At 39.0% G+C, this 15,444-nt stretch overlaps 1 protein-coding gene across 2 annotated transcripts in view; it reads left to right on the top strand.

Moving 5' to 3' along the window:
- Positions 1-3,045: 3,045 nt before the first annotated feature.
- Positions 3,046-15,444, top strand: part of EDEM3 (ER degradation enhancing alpha-mannosidase like protein 3) — a 66,882-nt gene continuing 54,483 nt past the window's right edge. For both annotated transcript variants that reach the window (XM_045811299.2, XM_045811298.2), the window contains exons 1-2: positions 3,046-3,429; positions 7,971-8,016. In XM_045811299.2, the coding sequence (XP_045667255.1) occupies positions 3,269-3,429; positions 7,971-8,016 (207 nt within the window). In that variant the 5' untranslated portion in view covers positions 3,046-3,268. The remainder of the gene's footprint in view (positions 3,430-7,970; positions 8,017-15,444) is intronic.

Genomic DNA, 15,444 nt, shown 5'->3' with positions numbered 1-15,444 from the left:
ATAAGTTGCAATGCTTTTTAGGCCACACAAGCTTTTCTACTCACAGTTTTGCAGAGATTAGTGACAAATGGACTCAACCACTGGCTAGAAACTGAATTTCAGTAAAGGTGGAAAAAAGTGCTTATCATTTAGCAAGTCAACAAAAGTATGTTCTGTGTTCTCATAACAAACTTTTTAAATGTAGTGTTAGCCTGAAAACAAATAAATAAGCCAAAATGGGGGATGGAAAATGCTAAACATAAAATGCTAAACATTCTCCTACTTGAGAACATTGTTTGGTAATGATAGTTGCTAGTAAATTTTTGACTTCTTATAAAGGAAATCAGGAAGATAAAGAAAACTGAGTTACTGCCAATAATCTACTTCAAATAATTGACTTAACTATATTTCAATAAAACTGAAGATCATTGGCTATTTTTCTATTTCCTCCTCCTCCTCCTCCTCCTCCTCCTCCTCCTTCTTCTTCTTTTTAAAGATTTTATTTATTTATTTGAGAGAGAAGCAGAGAGTGCCCAAAAGTGGGGAGGGGCAGAGGGAGAGGGACAAGCTGACTCCCTGCTGAGCATGGAGCCCCACATGGTTTGACTGGGGTAGGGGGTCCTATGATGGCTGACCAGGGCCAACATGGGGCCCCGCATGGCTTGATCCCCGGACCCTGAGATCATGATCTAAGCCAAAGTCAGACACTTAACCGACTGAGCCACCCAGGTGCCCCTATTTTTTTCTATTTTCTATGTTCCTAGTTTTCAAATACTGGATGGCTGGTATTGACCTTTAATTTGTCATGTTCTCTATGCCAGAGCCAAGAACAATTCATAGGTATTATTTATTTAGCTAACTTCATCCTTAAAGTTGCCAAAGAGGATCCAGGATGGAACTAATAGGATTGTACAGAAATGACCTCATGTGTTTTCACAGCCTCCATATAAGTAGATAAAGGGACTATATTAGTCCTTTTTCTATAGATAAGGAAACTGAAGGAATAAGGAAACAAGTATATTCAACACTTATTAAGCATCTATAACAGCAGAGGCACAGTGCGGAGTTTTGGAACATACACATAATCAAGCTGAAATCTGTGCCCTCCAAACAGTCACAATCTAGTGGACATGGCTGACCGTGAAAAACACAATCGTAAACATAGAATACAATGAAAGAACAGAGGAGGGAATGGCTATAAGCTTTTGAAAGGGTTTCGTAGAGATGGAATCTGAACCAATATTTAATGGGTAGAGTGTTCTACGGACAAAGATGGTGGGATAGCAGAGGTAAGGGCAAAGGCATAGAAAGGTAGGACATGTGAATTTGCTAGTTATCGCATGAATCTGAGGGCGGGGCAGGGGTAGAAGGGAGATGACAGGTTCAGAAGGTCTGTAGATGTCCTTAATGCCAACTCTGGTAGCAATGGGGTGAAAAGTAGGGTGGCAGGGAGGTATTAGGAGACAATTGCAATGGTTCAGGAAAGAGGTAATGAGGCTTGAACTGAGCGGAAGTGGGAGTGACAGCAGGTAGTGATAGCAGAAGTAAAAATCTATATAATTTGGCAACTGAGCAGACATGGACCATGAAGGAGGAGGAGGAGTTGTTGGAGATGATTCAAACGCATTAATTTGAACCAGTGACCATACTACATTTGAGCTACCTTGGGCCAGAGAGAAGGGAATTTCTATTAGGAAGGTGGAAATGGGGGTCTAAAGATCAGGACAAATATGGATTTAGAAATGAACCATACGCATATGATGGCTGAAGCCATATGAGTGGAAGAAATCACCAAAGAATAATGTACAAAGAGGAAAAAAGACAAAAAGAAAATCTTAAAATGCAGGGAACACCAGCGTTTTAAGAAAATAGAGTGGGGGAGTGAAGGAAGGGTCACTGGTGTCACAGGAACTGTCGGTCTGAGAGGGAAGCAGATGATGCAAGGTGATAGAAATCAAGGAAGAAAAGTTTCCAGAAATAGAGCTGAATGATGCTGAGAGGATCAGTATGCGATTTCCTGTGGTCACGGAGATCCCATCTGCACCTGAACTCCTCACGTACCTACCGAATTATCACACACACACAATGTGTTTTTTTCGAGAGGAACCTACTCCTCATTTTACCAATAGTTAATGTGGGACTCAGTGATCAAAATAAATCGCAAGTTCCAATTTTCTTCATTAAATTTTCTTTGCAGCTCACTCAACTCTCCTTACGTTGAGCTTTTTAGAGAACTATTATTAATCAAGTACGTGTCCTCTTTAATCCTTGTGGATGCGGTTACATGCAAGGACTCCTGAGTCATAGGGGTTGGTTGGGCATCTTATCCAGCAGTGTGACGAGGACTTGTTACCCAAACCTCTTCAGCCTTGGTTTCCTCATTTGCAAAATGGGAATGGCGGTACTTACTTAAGAGTTGAGAAGCGTGCACGAGAGAACGCAAGTAAAACTCTCAGCACATTGCGTCAAAGGTCAAGTCATTTTTGCTGTTACCGTTTTGTAATCTCCCTGAGAGCAGAAGACAACCCCAACACTAGTCCCTAAAGGGTGTAGCACGGAGCTGGGGACGTGTGAGCCTCATTCGGCCAGCCCTCGGGGAAACGTCAAGCACAGGAAGAGGGATAAATATTTGACAGATTCCCCGGGACTCTGCAGCTGACAACCCCGGAGGAAGGACGGGCTGCAAGACGCAGCGGCAAGCGGCAAGCGGGATCTCAGGCACCGCCCGTGACTCTCGGACGACCACACGTCCCAGGGTGCAGTGCGCCCACCCTGGGTGGAAATTAAGCCAGGCGGAGTCGGATTGTGAGCCCGCCGAGGGAAGCAGTGCACGCTGGGACTTGTAGTCTTCGGATCGCAAGTTCACGGGTCGGAGGAGGGCCGAAGCCTGAGGTCCCTCCCCAGTCCCGCCTTTTGTCCACGTCTCACTTCTCCCGACCAATGCCTTCTCCTTTCCCCGGAGCCAGCCCCTCTCCAATCCGGTCCCCATTGGTCCTGAGCCTCAACGCCTTGGGCCCTACCCGGAAGTAGCGTTGGGGGAGGTGGTTTCCTAGACTACGACACCGGAAAGCTGGGGGAGGTGCTCGGGGCTGCTGAGGGCGGAGGGCGGTGGCAGCGCTGGCGCTGGGGACCGGCTCGGTGGTTTCGGGAAGCAGATCGGCGACGGCTGCCGCTCGCGGAGCTCCGCATCCCGCCCTCGGCACGGCTCACAGCCCCCTTGCCACCAGCGTCCGGCAATGTGTCCCACCGGCCGGGCGTAGCCGCTGCGCGTGCGCGGAACCGTGGGGCCATGAGCGAAGCCGGCGGCGGCCGGGGCTGTGGGTCCTCGGTCCCCCAGCGAGCGCCATGGAGCCTGGTGGCGGCGACGGCTGCGTTCTGCCTGGTGTCGGCCACGTCCGTGTGGACGGCGGGGGCCGCGCCCATGAGTAGGGAGGAGAGACAGAAGCTTGGGTAAGGATGCCTGGCAGCCTCGGGTGGGTTTCCTCAGGAGGCGGATCACAGGCGAGGTGCCTGTCATTGCGACCCGAGCGCACAGTGGCCTCCCCTGTCGCGATTGGGATGGCTTTTGCCCCGCGAGGACCCTGCCAGGGAGGACAGGGTCCGGGAAGGTGGGGGCCGTCGCCTGCAGTGCGACCTCGGGGGACCGTCGGGGTGTCGCCTGGGCCGTCGGTGACATGTGCAGGCTCCTTGAGGCCATCCGCCGTGTGTCAACGCAGCTGCCATGTCAGTGGCCCGTGAAGGGGGCTACAGCCCGTGCCACTACGCGTCAGAGTCCTACTGTTGTCTTTAGTCGGGGACATGGTTAGATTTCTCGCACAAGTGAGCTCCCAGCTGGGAAAATGTTGCTGATCTCACAGTAGTTAAGGAAATAGTCTTTACACCTGTTACGGAAAAGGGGGCGTTCATTGGAATTTGAACTTTATACATTTACCGTTTCCTTGCGATGTTTTCTTGCACGGCATTTTCTAATAGAACAACATTTAATGGTATTATTCAGAAGCCTCAATTAAGTATATCTGTTCACTTTACTCAAAGTAGTTTTAGCAATTTTCAAAGTGTCATAAAATTATCAGTTATATTTACAGTATTTCATTGGGAGTCAATATTCCTAATATATGCTAGGTCCCACAAATGAGTAAGAAAAAAGCCAAGAACCAGTAAGAAAATGAGCAGAGCATTAAGAGTTAATTCACACAAGAGGAAATGCAAATGGTCAATAAACATGAAAAGTTACTCAACCTCTTAAATGTGAGAGATGCAGATTAAAACAATGAGATAGCTGTTTTTGCCATCAGATTAATAAGTACAGGGGCGCCTGGCTGGTTCAGTCAGTAGAGCCTATGACTCTTGATCTCAGGGTTGTAAATTCGAGCCCCATGTTGGGTGTAGAGATGACTTAAAAATAAAATCTTAGAAAAGATTAGTAAGTACAAAACACAGAGTACTGACTAGCCGAAGTGTGAGAAAAGACTTGGTGGGAGTGTAAATTGCTGTAATGTACTGACAGGATCTCCTAAAATTTAAATTGTGTGTACTCTTTGATTCATTAATCCTGTCTCAGGGAATCAATCCTACAGAAATAAAAGCACTATTGATGTAGAGATAGGTGTACAAGGATGTGCATTTTGAAAGAATGGAACTGTTCTTGGAGCATCCGTATTACGGAACAATATTCAGACATTAGGGAGGAGGTAGATCATTGGAAGGCTATCCAGGATATATTCCCAAGACAAAAAAAAGAAAAAAAAGGAAGTTGTAGGATAATATGTTTGGTGCCATCCCTCCTCCTCCTCCTCCTCCTCCTTTTTTTTTTTTTTTTTTTAAGATTTTTATTTATTTGAGAGCTAGCATGAGCAGGGGGAGGGACAGAGGGAAAAGCAGGCTCCATGCTGATCAGGGAGTGAGAGTGGGGCTCCATCCCAGGACTCCAGGATCATGACCTGAGCTGAAGGCAGACGCTTCACTGACTGAGCCACCCAGGTGCCCCACCATCCCATGTTGTAAAAGCAGAAAAGAAATTGTCGAAGCTCAGAAAAGCATGGAAAGATGATCACCCCCTGGGTTAGGATAGAGGTGAGCTGGAACCATCAGGTTTTATTTTACATACTTCCTTATTGTTTAAATCATTGCAAGAGTATTGTATTAGTTTTTAAATAAGGTAACGATAAAAGATGCCTGATGGAAAAAAAAAATAAGCTACCAAAACAAAATTATCGGTAAACTGTTTAATAAGTATCTTAAATTTTCTCTATGAATTTAATTTGTCATTGATAACTGTTTGAATGAATGCTCTGCTCTGTGCCAGGAACTTTTAATATGTTATCTCTCTAATCCTCCCTGTTAATGAGGTGGAGGTGGTCCCCATTATGCAGGTGAGGAAATTGAGACTCGAGGTTAACTTGTTCAAACTCAGAGCTAGTCAGTGGTGGAGTCAGTATTCAAAACCAGGTCTGTATGACCTCAGAGCCGATGTTCTCTTCGCTATGTTGCACTTCTTAAGACTTGGAAAGAGAAGCTTCAAGTCTGTTAAGGATAGAAAGTATCTTATTTGACTACCACTCCTCTTCCCCCCCTTTTTTTTATTAAAAATTTTTATTTGAAGAAAAGTCATTAGTTAAGTCATTTTTGACCAAAGTTAATTTTTAACTGGAAAAGTTTAACCAAAGTGGCTTGAAATGTCAGCTTAAATTTTGAGAGTAAGAGTCTGGAGCTATAAACCACAAATACACAATTGCTTGACTGCTTTCCCCTTTGGGAATTTTCGGGAAACTGAACTCTGATTCATTAGGTTTACCTGTGTGATTTAAAAAAAAAAAAAAATCCAAATAATGATTTATGATAAAAAGCCTAAAATGCCCCATCCCTTTTCCTATCCCCCGAAACCAAACTGATGATAAAGACTGGAATTATCACAAGTTTTAAGCAGTTGCTCAGTTGCTTGCAGTTTGTAGTTTATGGAATGTTTTCCTTGGTCATATGTAGTCTTACCCTTCCTGGAATACATTGTTTTTTGCTTTTGTGGTTTAAATGTTACAGCAGTTGTTAATGTTATCTTTTCATTTAAAAAGAAATATAAAGCAATCCAGTTTCTGTAGGACATTGACAGGCAATGTGTTTTAGAAAAAGCTGACTTATAAAAATTATTTTAAGATAATTAAAAAGACATAATTTTTGAACTATGGATCTGATTTCCAATACATTTCTGTTCACTTGTTGAATAGAAATAAAACCATCATAGAGACATTTTTTTCTGTTTAATAGAGTAAGCTACCGTTCTGTATTTAAATATGACTGTGAGGACTTACATGTTTAACTAGAGAAAGTGCTCAACTGGATATTAAATTATCTCCACTTTGAAGTATGTGTTGTGAAATTTGATGATCATGTGCTTCAAAAATGTAAGGATTGGAAAATAATGTGTCCTCGTACACAATCTTGATTTATTCGTACTCATGGAAATTGAATGCTTATGAAGTTTGGGTTAACAAGTTAAGGCTTAGTCTACTAGGCACTGCCATTTCCAGTTAAAGGAATTCCTATTTCTTGGCAATAATCTTGTGTTGATTCTATTTCGGTGAAAGAAAAAAGAATTTCCATATTCCATTTATTGATATCAGTGCTTGAAAAGAAAATTTTAACATTGTTTTTGGTTGTTCATTAGCTAATTTGAGAGATATTTATCATCTGCAATATAATAAATGTGTGGAAGAGTTAAGAAACTCCATAGTTTTCTGAGATAACTTGATCCGTATTCTATCATATATGTACACATGTAAAGAATTAATGTTTTAGCAAAGTGACAAGATCTTGTTTATTATTTTAAAATGATTATTCATAAAAAGTTTGTCAGGACTTAATTTATTCAGTTTACAAGTTTGAATGTACTTGATTTTAATGGTCATCATAGCCAGGATCTGGAAATTAGTTCTTTTCTTTCTGCTAGCTTTATTATTACTAGTATTTAATCATCCATGATTGCAGTTTTTAAAATGACAACTGCAGTATAACAGGAAGTAAAATAAAATTATACCCAGGCATTTTCTCTAACACTTTCTTCAATTCTTGCTATTAGTGACTGGAACTTTGGGAACAATAGTAAGTGTTAATAGAAGATTATTGAACTATTTTTCCCTTGCTAGCTATTGAGATATTTGGCCTTGTCTAACCATAACATTAACTTTGTAGTTTTTTGTATAGTCCTCAAGCCCCCAAACTTCAGAGTGTTGAACTGAAAGACCGATTCGTTGGTTCAGACAATACAGATTTTGACTTAGTAAATCTGCTGTGGGAATCAGAAATCTCCATTTTAAATAGTCATCTTGGGGATTTTAAGAAACAGAGATAGCCAAAACATACAAATCTCTTCTCATTTTAGAGATGAATATTATTTATTTGACTTTTGACAGTTTTTTAAAGGAGAAGAGAATACATCATAAAATCATAAAATGTATCTTTTGAAAGTGTGAACAAATATGTATTAATAGATATGTGTTAAGCTAGGCATTAGGGATTTTATTTAAAATGAAAGAAGCTTGTTAGAGTATTGTTATTTTGTATCATTACATACCCACCCTTCTGTTGATAGAATATGTAATATAAGCAATAAACAGTAATAATAATTACTTCTTTTGGGCTTCTCCAGCTATATTCTTCCTTTTAAGACAGATATGTTGAATAATTTTCTTAAGAGGTAATTGGCTTTCAGCATCAGATTTCCTTCTCTCTGCATGGCATGCATCATTTATCAATTTTCTTGGGAAACATAAGGTGAATTTTACATAAATTGCTAGGAATAGTAAAAGTTTGGCCCAGCTGTATGTGGTTAATGAAGACTTGTGTACTAACACTGGTATATTTCTTGACCCTGTTTATGTCTTTTCTAACTAATCTTTTCTTTTGTTTTTTTATTGGTGTATGTTTATCAAGGAGCATTCACTTTTTTAGAAAAACAAGTACTTAACTTTTTTCCATTTCTGTTCTTTTAATATTAGGAATCAAGTACTGGAAATGTTTGATCATGCTTATGGTAACTATATGGTAAGTAGAAGCCTTGTCTTTACACATCATTTATGTGAGCGGGTTGTTATATAAACATAGTCAGCTGCAGATTTGGAAACCTGAATTAATAGCACTTTTTTTTTTTTTTAATGGAAGTTTTTAAAAAAAACAGTGCAAGTGTAAGCCAACAGAGTGTTTCTGGTAATTGGTTCTTAAAGGAGTTTATTGGATAGCTACGAAATTTGCCTTAGATTACGGAACTTTGTATTTAAGTAGTTTCCTTTGATGCTGTCAGCAATGTGAGTGGTTTAGATAGCTAGATATTGTGGATGTACATGAATAAGGTGTTGTCTCCAGCCTTTGGGGAAATTATTCTCTTAATTAAAAAAACTTTACAATACTGCTTTATATACTCTACGAAGAAAACCGTTGCTGAACAGAGACAAAATGTGACCTAGTTTCTATCCAAGTTATGTCCTCATAGTGGGCTTTGATTTGAATATATTCTGCTTCTTAGATACACTGATCTGTATTGTTTTAAAATGTCGTACTGTTCACTTGGGATGAAATAGCAGCTTCAGTTCTGCAAGATGAAAAAGGTATGGAGATCTCTTGCTCAACAGTGAATATACTTAATGCTGCTGAATTTAAAAATGTTAAAAATGGTTAATTTTATGTTACATGTTTTTTACCACAATTAAAAATTAATCCCCCCATAGTACATAGTAGGGCTGGGGTGTTGTAGCTGCCCTCTATTTCTCCCTGCCTCATGCCCCTTAATAAAATGATCTTAGACTTCAGGAAAAAAATGTTTAATTTCTAAAAAGATGAACTAGCAGCAAATTTTAGAGTTCAAAGAAAATTTTCTGTGTAAATTTCTGTAATTTTGAAAAGAGTAATCAAATTATTCTGAGAATTCTTAATGAATTTTAAAATATGTTTTTACATTTTAAAATATGTTTTTAGTTTTTTACATTTTAAAATGTTTTTACATTTTAAAATGTGTCAGCAGATTTTCTTTTATGATGAAAAAGCCTATAAAATATAGTTGGGAAAAGTTTGGCAGAGAACTAACTTTAATTGGTTCTGCTTTAAGTATATTTTTACTGATTCTGTGAATCCATTTTTCATTATATATTACCCAAATATCTTCATATATTAACATCTTTATAAACATCTAAATACATTCACATTTTATGCATTCTTATACTGTTTTTTTTTTTAAAGATTTTATTTATTTATTTGACAGAGACAGCCAGCGAGAGAGGGAACACAGCAGGGGGAGTGGAAGAGGAAGAAGCAGGCTCATAGCAGAGGAGCCTGATGTGGGGCTCGATCCCATAATGCCAGGATCACGCCCTGAGCCGAAGGCAGATGCTTAACCGCTGTGCCACCCAGGCGCCCCCTCTTATACTGTTTTTTAAGATTTTTAAAAAATTTAACGCAGAGCGAGTGAGAGAGAAAATGAGTGCGGGGGAGGGGGGGAGGGCAAAGGGAGAGGGAGATGCAGACTCCCTGCTGAGCAGGGAGCCCGACTCAGGGCTCAATCCCAGGACCCTGAGATCATGACCTGAGTTAAGCAGATGCTTAACTGACTGAGCCTCCGAGGCACCCCACATTTTTGTATTGTTTGAACATGTTTTATATTTGATAATTCTTGTTCCTCCTTATATTTCGTATTTCTAAGAATCTATATTGAGTTCTTAATGTTTTTAGAAAATAATGGTAATGAAGCTTGGGGTATTTTTAACCATATTGAAAACACAGGTTTAAATTCATTTCTAAAGACTTTGGCCATTCCCTTAATAGTTCTTTCAAAATTCTTTATCTCTGGTTAGTTAATTCCATTTGGGCCAAGCATAATTGAACAAATGTAGGCTAATAGTTTTGTGGTGGCCAAGTGGATCCATGCTATATCCTCAAACCTTAGTTATCTCATAAATACATACTTTTGCTTGCAAAGTTGAATAAAAGGGTATATAGCTGGATCAGTTCAGTATATTTCACCGTGAATAGGATCCTCCCTTTATAAAGCGCAGTATTTTAATTAATTAATTAATTTTTAAAAGATTTTATTCATTTGAGAGAGAGAAAGGTGGGAGAGGGACAAAGGGAGACAGAGAAATAGACTCCCTGCTGAGCAGGGAGCTGGACTCGGGGCTCGATCCCAGGACCCTGGGATCATAACCTGAGCCAAAGGCAGACGCTTAACCAACTGAGCCACTCAGGCACCCCTAAAACACAGTATTTTTAATATCTCTTCTCTTTTTAGGTAAACAGCAGAAAGTTCTATCAGTACATTTTTTCCTATTATAGAATGCACTTAGTAAATGGATTTACGACAGAGCAGGTGCTGAGAACAGCTCTCAGAGGACTTCCTGGTCCAGTTCCTATTTATTGGCCCCTGACTGGGAAACTTTGTATTACACCTCCCTACCTGTAAGATTGAAAGGAAAGGGTATTTCAACCCCGAAGACTGGGAACTTCTGGAATTAACACTGCCCTTCATTTTCCCAGTGGATCCACACCCATCTGCAGTCCACTGCAATTCATATTTTTAAACATTCAACTATTTTACAACAGAAGTGACTCTTGCAATGTACTTGTGCTCAGTTTATGTGAAGATTGTAACCCAAGATTTAGTCTAGAATTCTCACTTCCCTTTTTCAAGTTCAAAACTAACCTGAAACAGTTCTAAAATATTAAGCAGAGACCAGGTGCTCTGTATTTGTTATTTGAAGTCACTTGAAAATTTTTTCTAGTTTTAATACTCAGAAACAGTATTAGCTTGCTGTAGAGCAAAAGTGTATAGGTTTTGGAGTTAGATGGGTTTGAGTTCAAATTCTGTCTTGTTTATTAAATAGCTTGGACCCTAAATAGATCATTTAACCCCTCTGAGCACTATCTGATGTAGATTAGGCATAATTGTAAAGGGCTATTGTAGCTTGTAAGATTGTTGAAAACAGGGATCATTTTATTTATTTTATTTTTTATTTTTAAAAGACTTTATATTTGTCAGAAAGAGAGAGTGTGTACAAGCAGGGGGAGCAGCAGGCAGAGGGAGAAGCAGGCTCCCTGCTGAGCAAGGAGCCCGATGCAGGAGGGACTCGATCCCAGGACCCTGAGATCGTGACCTGAGCTGAAGGCAGATGCTTAACCGACTGAGCGACCCAGGTGTCCCGAGAACAGGGATCATTTTATTTAATTTTTAATAAATTCATCTTTTATATATCTTGTGCCCAAAATCATGCCTGGTGCACAAACACTTATTAAATTTTTTTAAAGAGGGGCACCTGGGTGGCTCAGTTGGTTAAGCGTCCGACTCTTGATTTCAGCTCAGGTCGTGATCTCAGGATCCTGAGATGGAGCCCTGCGTGGGGCTCTGTGCTGAGTGTGTGGCCTGCTTAAGATTCTCTTCCCGCTCTGTCTCAACCCCTCCCCCTGCTTGTGCTCTCTCTCTGTCTCTTGAAATAAATAAAATCTTTTAAAAAAACATTTTTTTTAAAGTACTGAATTGAGTTCTTGTGAAGATGTAATCAAATAGTGATTTTTTTTTGCATTTGATTATTATGATGTATCTTTGCCTTTTAAATTCAAAGAAATCATTTAACAAACTTCATGAAAGATACAAGTTCATGGTGAGTTTTTGGGATCTGTAAGTTGGCTTCTTTTGTTGTAGTCGGTTGTCTACCATGCTGAAATGTAAATATCTGGCACATGGTGGGTGTTTAATAAATGTTGAAAGCTTTTCATTTCTCACTAGTCCTTCTTAATATTACTCTCCATTCTAGTGTACATTTAGAGCAATTCCTTTAACTTTCTTGGTTCCGAGAACAATGGTTTTCCAAAAATGGCAATATAATATTAAGAGCAAGCAAGAAGTCTGGAAATGGAACAGGACACCCTGAGCTAGCTGTGCCACCTACCAGCTGGGTTGCAATGAGAAAGTTACCTAATCTCCCTGAGCATGTTTCCTCATCTCTCTAAAGTGGTTTGCCTGCCCCACGCTGCTGTTGAAGGATTGAACAAGTTGATATAATTCAAGTGCGTGAAACTAGTGTCCAGCAAATAGGAAGCACAGTGTAAGAGTTTACGGCTCCTGTCACTACTATTGTCATGATTCGTTCTCTGCCTGAGATTGAAGTTGCGCTCCTAAACTTCATCTAGGCTTTTAACTCCTTGGATTGTACATACAACCTCTTTAAAACACATTCTTTTCTGTTCTAGGCATGTGTACCCTTTGAGGTTATTTTTTCTCCTTACCTTTTTTTTTTTTTTTTTTTGATTCTCCAAGTTCTGTAAATGCTACTTTTCAATAACAATACCCTGCCAGCTTTAGGTAGGGCACTACAACCCTGCCATCCTTTGTTATATCCAGGAATTTTCTGATTTTATCAATTATTGGCTTAACTATTAATATTATAACAACTATGTTTGACAAATCTCTACCCTAGATCAGACTGCAATTTATCCACAGTAAATGGCACAGATGGCTTTCTTTTTCCCTCAAATAACATGAAATTAGATGTTTGTTTTGGCAGTTCTTGTGTGGCCTTATTTAACCTCAGACCATAGCCACTTTAGCGCTTCTATTAGTATGTTTTTAGTATTTGTGCTGAGGTTACTTTGCAGATTAATTTAGATGACAAAATGACATGTATTTAGGCCACCAAATGCAGAACCGTTTTGGATCTGCACTTCCTGACCTAATATTTGTCTCCCAGTGTTTTTCCTGTTACTGTAAACAACTCAAACTGTTATAAGCAGAAACTGTTAAGGTAGAGCATTAAACAAAAGAGTTGGTAAGCACAGTTTCTTTTACCTAGTAGAATCATACCTACTAACCACTTTTGAGCCTGATTTTGTGAGAGCACAGTTCAAAGAAACAGTAGATTAGTCCTTATCATTCAAACCAAGGGAAAATGTAACTTGCTTATAGATTTATAGATTTATGTAAGTTTTCTTAGAAGTACTTTCTTTCCCCTAATGTTACTTTCTTTGAACATTTTTTATTGTGGTTAAAAAAAAAATATATATATATATATAATTTATCATTTTAACCATTTTTAAATGAACATTTCTGTGGCATTAAGTATATTCACCATGTTGGGCAACCATCACCATCCAGCTCCAGAACTTTTTCATATTCCCCATTTGAAACTCTGTACCTAATGTTTTCTTTTTGATTGTTCATCAGAAAGTAATTTTGGGGGTGCCTGGGTGGCTCAGTCTGTCAAGCGTCTGCCTTCAGCTCAGGTCATGCTCCCAGGGTCCTGGAATCGAGCCCCACGCCGGGCTCCTTGCTCAGCGGGGAGCCTGCTTCTCCCTCTCCCTTTGCCCCTCTCTCTGCTCATGTTCTATGTCTCTTCTCTGTCTCTCTCTCTCTCAAATAAATAAATAAAATCTTTAAAAAAAAAAGTAATTCTGTAAATAAATTACTTAAAAAGTGGTACTAATGGCTGGGAGGAGGAAAGTTATACATTTCTATGTGTCTTTTTTTGTGTGGATCAGTGTGGGACTGCCTTTTGTTACCCAGTGTTTCCTTGGCCTGTACTTTTAGAGCATCCTCAAACTTTGCCAAAATGGCATAAATTCTGTAGTAGCCTCTGGCAATTTTTTATTATCACACTCTGATACTCTATATAGGATTTTAACTCAGTAGAAAAAGTTTTTCTATTTAATTAGGTATAACTTATAGACAAAAAAATTTTTAATTTTGAGTGCATGATTCTGAGTCTTCACAGTTGTTTACATTTGTTCAAGTACCACCACAGTCATGACATACTTTTCCATCAAAATGCTTCCTCATGCTCCGTAGCAGTCAGTTCCTTTTCCCTACCTCTGACCCCTGGCAACCATTGTAATCTGCTTTGGCACTATAGTTTTTCCTTTTTAAGATTTCATATAAATGGCATCATACAGTATGTAGACTTTTGATTCCGATTCTTTTGTTTAACATGATGGTTTTGAGATTTTAGCCATGTTGTTGGATATATTGTAGTTCCTATTTATTGCTTAGTAGTATTCAGTTGATTTGATAGAACACAGTTTGCTTATCCATTCAGTAATTGAAAAGTATTTGGCTCATTTCTGGTCTTTGGCTATCATTAAAAAGACTGCTGTGAAAATTTTCTGTGAATGGAAATTTTTATGTGGACATACATTTTCATGTATTTCCCAACTAGGAATGGGATTGTTAGGTTATATGGGAAGGATAAGTTTAACTTTATAAGAAGCTGCAAAACTTCCCTAAAGTATCTGTAACATTTTGTATTCTTCACCAGCAATGTATAAGAGTTTCAGTTACGCTACATCTTCTCCAGTACTTGGTATTTTCAGTCTTTTTAATTTTAGCTGTTCTAATGGATATGTAGTGACATTTTGTTGTGACTTTAATTTGACTTTTCCCAATAACCAGTGATGTTGAAAATTTTTCTGTGTGCTTAGTATATCTTTTTTTTTTTTTTTTTTTTTTTTTAGTGAAGCCTGCTCAGATCTCTTGTCTATTTTAAAATCAGTTCATTTATCCTGTTATTGCTGAGTCATAAGAGTTATATATTCTGGATGTCAGTCCTTTATCACATATGTCACTTAAGAGTTGTATATTCTGGATATCAGTCCTTTATCACATGTATCACATCACAGATATATTCTCCCTGTCTGTGCTTTGCCATTTAATTTTCTTAACAATGTCTTTTTTTTTTTTTAAAGATTTGATTTTATTTATTCGACAGAGTTAGAGACAGCCAGCGAGAGAGGGAAACAAGCAGGGGGAGTGGGAGAGGAAGAAGCAGGCTCATAGCGGAGGAGCCTGATGTGGGGCTCGATCCCAGAATGCCGGGATCACGCCCTGAGCCGAAGGCAGACGTTTAACCACTGTGCCACCCAGGCGCCCCTTTAACAATGTCTTTTGAAGGCAAATGTTTTAAATTATGATCAAATCCAATTTATCCTTTTTTATGATTCCTATCTTTTATATACTACCTAAAAAATATTTCCCTAGCCCAGGCCGCAAAGATTTTCTTGTCTTCTTCTAGGTGTTTTATAATTTTAGCCTGTTCATTTAGATCTATCACTCATTTTGTGTTAATGTTTGTATATAGAATGAGGTGAGGGTTGATTTATATTTTTTTCTATGTGGATATCCAGCTATTCCAGCACTCTTTGTTGAAAAGAGTATCCTTTTACCACTGAATTACTTTGGTATCTGTGTAAAATTAGTTAACCGTTTATGCATGGGCCTGTTTCTAGACATTTTTTTTTTTCCCCATTGATCTGTATGTCTATATGTATACTAATATCACACTGTCTTAAGTTTGATATTAAGTTGTGAAATCAGGCAATGTAAGTCTTTCAGTGTTGTTCTTTTCAAAATTGTTTTGGATATTCTGGGTTCTTTGCATTTTTTTTTTTTTTTAAGATTTTATTTGAGAGAGAGCGCGCGTGCGCGGGGGGGGGGGGGGGGGG

This window comes from Ursus americanus, chromosome 2 (genome assembly GCF_024610735.1).
Source record: "Ursus americanus isolate L20-20 chromosome 2, mUrsAme1.1.p, whole genome shotgun sequence".
NCBI lineage: Eukaryota > Metazoa > Chordata > Mammalia > Carnivora > Ursidae > Ursus > Ursus americanus.
Note: the sequence above shows the minus strand (reverse complement) of the source record. Positions and strands in the feature narration are given on the sequence as shown.